The sequence below is a fragment of the Capricornis sumatraensis genome, chromosome 5, assembly GCF_032405125.1.
Source record: "Capricornis sumatraensis isolate serow.1 chromosome 5, serow.2, whole genome shotgun sequence".
Taxonomy (NCBI): Eukaryota; Metazoa; Chordata; class Mammalia; order Artiodactyla; family Bovidae; genus Capricornis; species Capricornis sumatraensis.
In genome coordinates, this window is record NC_091073.1 from 107,387,551 (window position 1) to 107,395,382 (window position 7,832).

The following is a 7,832-nucleotide window of genomic DNA, read 5'->3' on the forward strand; positions in this document are numbered from 1 at the left end:
CTACTAAGTATCCCTTAGTACTCTTCAGTACTTTTTTTTAGTACTAAGTACTACTTGGTACTTTTTTTTGGTGGCGGGGAGAGGGTTCCCTTGTAGCTCAGTCGGTAAAGAATCTGCCTGCAGTGCAAGAGACAGGGTTTGATCCCTGGGTCAGGAATTTCCCCTGGAGAAGAAAATGGCAACCCACTCCAGTATCCTTGCCAGGAAAATCTCATGGACAGAGGAGCCTGGTGGGCTGCAGTCCATGCGGTCGCAAAGAGTTGGGCATGACTGAGCGACTAACACTTACTTAGTACTTTTTAGCATCTTTCAGTGGTATTTCTGCTTAAAACACTAAAAAACTAAGACGTTAGTCAGGACCAGTTGTATCAGCTAATTTATATGATTGTGGGTTTCTCAATCCAGGATTAGAAGTCGAAATATTAAATGATGATGATTTTTTACTGATTGGTTACTGCAGGCTTTTCCCTTTGTTGGAGAGAAATTTAAACTCTTTGTACATAGAACATCCTTAGATATTCAGGCTAGAAATTTAATTTCTAGTACCCTAGTCTAAGCCACTTTTTACCTCACTATTTACAGTAGCCTCTTAACGAGTCTCTTAATTTATATTCATGTCCACGTCCCTTTTTGGCCTCAATCTGTTATTTTACACACTAGCCAAAATGAATTCTTTAAAAAGTGGACTAAAGCAAATCAGCTGTGTCTTCAAACCTTCTAGAAGTTATTCCATTTCACTCAGAGGAGAAGTTGAAATCCTCACCATGGTTTTTAAGTAGAGTGATCAATCTGCCCTAGGAGAGTTACAGTTTATTTCTTGTCTCAGCATGTTTATTAATAACTCCCTCTTTTCCTCTGTATAATTTAATACTGAAAGCATCCTGGTTTGAATGACAGAGTACTTGGTCATCCTGCTTATTAGACTCCTGGTATTACTCCGCCTTGCTAATCTCATTACAGCCAGAAGGGTTTCTTTCCTTCCTGTGAACTTTCTCCCCCTCAGGGCTTTGCACCTGTGTTCTCTCTACCTAAAGCATTCTTCTCTGTGCTCCCTCATTAGCTGATTCCCTTAGTTCATTTCATCTTTGCTTAAGTGCTATTTTATAAGGAAAACTTTTCCTGCCTATTCTGTATAAAAGAGGACCGCCTAATTTCAACTCTCCTTCTTTACCCTTCTGTCGTGTCCTTACTACGTGACCTATCTTATATTTGCTGCCTGCATGTCTGTGGAGGCCTTTTTCTGGAGTTTAAGCACCATGAGGTTAAGGACTCTGCTCTATGGGCTGCTCAGTCTCCCTAGGACCTGGAACAGTGCAGTAGGCACCCAGTAAATGTTTTTACCAGACAGTTATTGTCAGGTAAAATGAAATATGCCTTGGGGAAATAATGTTACAGTACCTCAGAGTGAGTGATTAAAAAAAATACCATTAGATAAAAACACATGGAATGGATTTTCTGTTTTCTCTGTGTTTCTTCTCAGAAATACTTAATTGTGGAAACACTGTATTCAGCTGAGATTGATACTAGATCCATAGTGGATGCCTTTCTTGCTAATGTTACACTGAATACTTTTAAACTGTAACAAAGTAATCATTTGAAAATAACCTGAATAATGTGCTTTTGAATTTACTATAATCAGATTACGAACAAATATTTCATTATTTACACACCATGTGATGTTTACCTATTTAAGCTTGCAGGTTGATTTTTCAGGAAATTTTTAAGTTGTGCAACTGTCACAGACCAGTTTAAAACATTTCCATCACTCTGAACAACATTCATTCATTTCTTCCCCATTGTTCCCCAAATGTTTCATATCCTCTATATATGTTGTCCCCACCCTGACCATATACACAATACATAAATTAGTTTTGTAACCCAGTAGAGGCTACAGAAGTGTTTTTCCTTCTCTGTATGCCTACATACTTGTCAAGTACTATTATTATTTTGCAGTTTAAGTAAAGTTCTCTAAAATGATTTACACATTTAATCTTTTTCTTCTCAATAAATTATGTACTACTTGCGTAGAGAACTGTCTTAACTGTTTTGATTACACTGACAAGACACATTGTGGGCATTTAAATTTATTTTGATATTCATATAACCTTTCCAGTTCAGCGAGTTAAAACTTACCCTAAACAATATTCTTTCTCATGTGTCTCCTCCCTTCTGTCCATGTTCACTAGGTGCATACTTTGTTTCTAAAGTATACTAAAAATCATAGTTAAATCCATAGAGATTTAAAATTAAATCCATAAAGCATCTAGGTAATATAGTCCTTGGCATGTAGTAGTAGTATAGATTGTTTCCTTCATTTAAAAAAATATTCCTGATGTAAATTTATACAACACTGACCTGAGAACTGTTTATTTCAAAATTCTAGTATGTAATGATTTAATATACCAGCAGTTTATTTCAGTGTAGATTTAGCTGATTTGAAATAGTATTGGCATTAAGTAAGTTTCTCTTTAAAGAGTAGGCTGTAGTAAATGAGAAACTTAGTGCCAATGAAACTAAAAACGAAATATCTTTTATAGATCCAGGTCCAGGGAGCATCGAAGACATCGGTCTCGCTCCATGTCACGAGAACGGAAAAGGAGAACTCGATCCAAATCCCGGGAGAAACGCCATCGCCACAGGTCCCGCTCCAGCAGCCGTAGTCGCAGCCGCAGCCACCAGAGAAGTGGGCACAGTTCTAGAGACAGGAGCAGAGAGCGATCGAGGAGGAGGTACTGAGGTCCATAGGAGGATATGGAACTACCTTTACAGTTTAGACTTGGAATACTAGTGGTTTGAACTTGGATCTGGTAATTTGTACACATTTGTGTGTGAGTGTATAACTTTTTTTTTTTTTTCCTGATTATATGGGTAGTTCAGAAAGAATATACTTATGAGCCAGAGTAAGAAATTGGAACCAATACATGCAGAGGTTATTGCTTTTCTCTGGTTAGTGCGTCTTGGGGAAAAGTACTTTATGGGCAAATAATTTTAGGTACCAGTACTGTGAGAGCTTCTCCAGTATATATTGGCACATTAGGGACTCTGAGAAGTCCTTTTGTTAAGAGATGTTTGACTTACTGTTTTCTAAACTTCTTGGAGCTGGTGTACTTTTTCAGAGCAGATACATTCAGTATATTCTTGTTTATTCTGCACTATAGGTATGCAATGTTATATATACAGTTAGCTTGGCAGGGCAGGTTCAGAATTTTAAGGAAGTTAGACATCACTGGCATGAAAATTCAAAACATGCAGGGAGGGCAGACCCAGGGTTAGGTATGTTTAAGGACTTGATTAGACAAAGGACAAAAGGTTAGAATGTGATGGAGCCTTTGCACTCATGGTCTGTATAGACCAAGCTCCAGAAACTTCTCAGGTCCCATCATGGCCCTTAAGCCAGGTCATTTCTATGGAACAGAAACATTTTTTTGAGTGCCTAATATCTACTAATCTCAAGCTTTCTATGGATTATTACTCTACATAAAACCTGTGATAAATTTTTAACAGCTTTCTGCAGATTCCTTTTTTTATTTTTGGCGCCTTAGCTAGCCATTCCCTGAAACTGCTCACAGACTGAGTTGGATATGACAGGCCCTTTTATTTATTTATTATTTTCTCACCTTCTTCCAAGTAGGTTCCCACCCCCTCCTCCAGCTTTATTGAGGTGTGATTGACAAAGTTGTAAGATATTTAAAGCGTACAGTGTGGTGATTTGCTATACATGTACATTGTGAAAGGACTTCTCCTATCTAGTTAACACATCACCTGACATATATTTTTGTTGTTTTTGGTGAGAACATTTATGTTCTACTCTTAGAAAACCAAGTAGTTCTTCTACTGCACTAGGCCTAGTAAATAAATATATATATATATATATATATATAAGGTAGTTGAGCAACTTTATTCAAGTGAATTAGGACATAGGACTAATACTTTAACAATAATGAGATTGACCTAAGCGCTAAACTGGAATCAAAGTAAACAGTATGGGAAGTTAGTGCTAGTGCTAAGTTGCTTCAGTCGTGTCCGACTCTATGCGACCTTATGGATTGTAGCCCGCCAGGCGCCTCTGTCCATGGGATTCTCCAGGCAAGAATACTGGAGTGGGCTGCCATTTCCTTTTCCAGGGGATCTTCCCAACCCACGGATCAAACCTGCATCTCTTACGGCAGGCAGGTTCTTTACTGCTAGCGCCACCTGGGAGTTTAGATGAGGGAAATATCAGAGTAATTTTAAAAGACAGCTTCAGGGAGTAGCCTAAAGCCTAAATAGAGTAGGTATAATTTGAATAGATAAAACCAGGTAGGAAAGAGATATTTTAGATATCACAGGCACATGCAGAGAATGAGCTGGGAATTTGCAAATTTTTAAGGGACAGAGTTGTTCATAGTGTGCTTCTAGGTCACTTATCTCATATCCTTACAACTAGGCACACAGTACAGTGCCCAGAAAAATACATTTTTAAAAATTCTCCATGAATCTTACCTACACTGTAAGTTTGAAGAATCATCTTGCTGGTTGGTAGAAGGTCTAGATTATTTCTCTTGTCACCTTGGCCCCCTGTCATTGTTTTGGTATCTCTGCACTCTTAGATGTTGTCATTGGTGGTGGGGATGGCGGGTTAGGCATGAAGTCTCCCTCTTCCGGGAGCCAGTCCCTAATGTTTCCTACATTTATGAAGATATATAGGAAATTTGACCACCATGCTACCTGACATCCCTCATCCAATATTTTCAGCATATTGTTCATAAAGAGGATTATTTTTGTAGGAGTATTTCTTTCCTCAAGAACACTTTTAATCTTCATACTCAGATTACTGTCTCAAAGCAGTATTTTGTTTTTTGCCGAAAATGAGCAATTGCTATTGAAATCTACTTGATATAAAAGAAAATATCAAGTTATTGCTACATAGTACCAATTTTAATTTCAAAGTAAAAATCCCAGTTAAAGGTCTTTTATGACTTGGCTTTCTTCTGCTTCGACTGTGAAGTACTGGTCTCAGTAGATTCTGTTTGCGGCCTTTCCTGGCAACAGCCACCCTTGGTAAACGAGGACCATGTGCATTTTTCTGCTGCCTGCTGTGCTCAGGTGCATACAGTGCGGACTTTAGAGTCAGGCTACTTGGATGAAAAGGGCCTTGGCCAAATTATCTAATTACCCCTCCTGTCTCTCCTTATCTACTTAGTAGAAGAGTACCTGCTTCATCAGAATTATTGGTATGCTGAGTAAAAACTGCTTCTGTACAGGACATTGTAACCTCTGGCAGAGTATTAGTTGATACTCATCTCATAGTTTGTCATCATTTCTCTGGGGCTTACCAGCAGTACATGTCCTTATTCCTAGGCAGCATCTCAGTCTTCTGTCTCCATATTCCATTCCTACAAAGACATGGGTAGGATGTGTGGAATGTGATTTAACACATCATTTTTAAATTAAGCTTGTTAAAACCTTAATTCAGTAGAATGCTCAAAGTTGACATTTAATCTTTCAACCTTTCTGGTTTAATCTTTTTAAACGATATTTCTAAAACTGCCTAGTATAGTAGTGTTTTTTTCCCTTGCCTTAATAGTTGAAAGTATTACTTAATCAGGTTTCAGATCCTAATTCTGAGCACGGGTTAAGTGAGATAATTATGTAAAAGTACCGTGTCACCTGTAAAGAACCAAATAAATGTGATATGTTCCTAATTTATTCTAGATGTTGAAGGTATAGAAGATTCTCTGTTAATTCTGATCCCCTAGTGTCCTTTGGTTTTCCTTCTGATTGAATCTCTGGTATGAGCTTATATTTACCTTTCTTATTGGCTGGGATATGGGAATGGAAAGGTGGTATTAAGAAACAGTCATGGTTAATCAAGATTTATTATAGTTTGATCACCTGTCTTTTATTGTTTTTTTTTCTATTGGTTGAATGTGCTAACTCAGGAGGAATCAAGCAGAATTTTAAAATAACCAGTGGTTACTTAAAGCCATATCATTGAGTAGTTCTCTTATCTAAGTTGAACATTGGCAAACTGTTGCCTGCAGGCCAAATCTGGCCCATTGGCCCGTTTTTATACAGCCAAAGAGCTATGGATGATGGTTTTTATATTGCTAAGGAGTTGACAGAGGGAAGAGGAAGAATATACCACACTTACAGGACCTGCAACACCTAAAATCTTTACATCTCTGGCCAGAGAGCAAAGAAAAATTAGTTCCTGACTCCTAAGTCAGTGCTTTCCATCTAATTTGGAATGTACATTCTGTTTTTAAAATGTTGGATAACATTTTTAAGGTATTGTCTTATATATTTTCATATTAAATACATTTGCTGTGAGCTGGAGCAGCTTCAGGGTTGCCTCTGAGATAATGAGACTGTCTTGGAAATCATTATTTTGGCTTACGGTTTTTTACCCTTAGCTCTTGGTTTTTACCCGTCTCCTTATTTAGTGCCCTTACCAAATATAGTAGTGCTCTTTTCTGTCAGAAAACTGACTCCTCTTTCTTGGTTGTATTCTGTGTATCTTCAACTAATCAGTACCTTAATATTTATCCGATTCTTTCATTTGGGTTTTGGGTTTCCCAACACATTTTGCTCCTCAAATTAATATTTTTCAGATCCTCAAAAGAAAGATTCAGAGACCAAGACTTAGCATCACGTGACAGAGACAGGAATTCAAGAGACAGATCACCTCGTGACAGAGATCGAAAAGATAAGAAGCGGTCCTATGAGAGCGCTAATGGCAGATCAGAAGACAGGAGGAGCTCTGAAGAGCGCGAAGCAGGGGAGATATAATTAGCTGTGTCCATATCCTCAATCCTTAAGCTTCTTCTGGAGTTACATGCTATTGTTTAGTTGACGGCTGTTCGGGCTGACACAGGGAGCAGTTCCAGACACCGATCCAGCTAGGCTAGGTGTACAGCATCTAACTCAGTCTGTACTTGTTTTCTTTGATGAAGCCTAAAACTACATCCATAGTTTCTGGTGAACCTGTAATACACTTCTGAAAGTCCAGTTTTATATAATAAGACACAGATGTCTTTATTCTTACTAGTAGGACTGATAGTGAGTGAATTGTGTTACTTGCCTTGGGATTTTTTGAACATTTGTAAAATGCTGTCTTCCTCTCTAGTCCCAAACAACAGCGACTTTGGGTATTTCTTTTTAATCCTTTTTCCTTTGACTCTATATCCCCTGACACTTCTACCCTCTAGTGGTAAGAGAAAGGGGTACGAGGAAGCAATATAACTTCTGTTCTAAGGTTCTATTCCCATTATTAATTACTAGCTGATTACAGTTCAAAACATTTATGCTGGAATGTGTGCTGGAGAAATTTAAAATATGAGGAGTTTTGCTTGTCTAACGGTGCCTATTTTAGAGTTGGGAGTTGAACAGCTGTTGCAGTACATACTTTGCTTTTTTATTGAAATTTCGAAATCAACATGTCTTGATTTTTCTGTTGTTCTTGATAGCTACATTCAGGATGTTTTGAGATGGGGGGTGGGGGCAGGGACTTTCATAAGCACTTGTTTTATTTTGTGTGTGTGGAGTACAAAGATGACACCCTTACTGTAAAAAAATAATAAAGTGAAAGAATCACCACCACCATCATTAAACTGTAACTTGTCTAGTAAATTGTCACTAGAGCTATTTGCGGTGGCCATTTCTATTCTGTTATTATAGTGCCTTACTGTGCAAGGCACCAAAGGAAATAAATATATACTTACAAAGATTCAAGATGAATTGTTGCTCCACCTGGGCCCTTGCTAATTATATTCCAGCTGCTTCAGGACTGTAACAACCACTGTAGAGGAGGACCAGACCTGCAGAAGAAATTGGGTTTGTTTGTTTTGTTT

At 38.0% G+C, this 7,832-nt stretch overlaps 1 protein-coding gene across 7 annotated transcripts in view; it reads left to right on the plus strand.

The window, feature by feature from the left end:
• Nucleotides 1-7,832, plus strand: part of LUC7L2 (LUC7 like 2, pre-mRNA splicing factor) — a 73,266-nt gene extending 65,434 nt beyond the window's left edge. For 2 of the 7 annotated variants that reach the window (XM_068972526.1, XM_068972528.1), the window contains exons 9-10: nucleotides 2,538-2,729; nucleotides 6,594-7,826. In XM_068972526.1, coding sequence (XP_068828627.1) covers nucleotides 2,538-2,729; nucleotides 6,594-6,771 — 370 coding nt within the window. In that variant the 3' untranslated portion in view covers nucleotides 6,772-7,826. Of the gene's footprint in view, nucleotides 1-2,537; nucleotides 2,730-6,593 lie in introns of all 7 variants that reach the window. The other 5 variants (XM_068972530.1, XM_068972531.1, XM_068972525.1 and 2 more) reach the window with 4 other exon arrangements.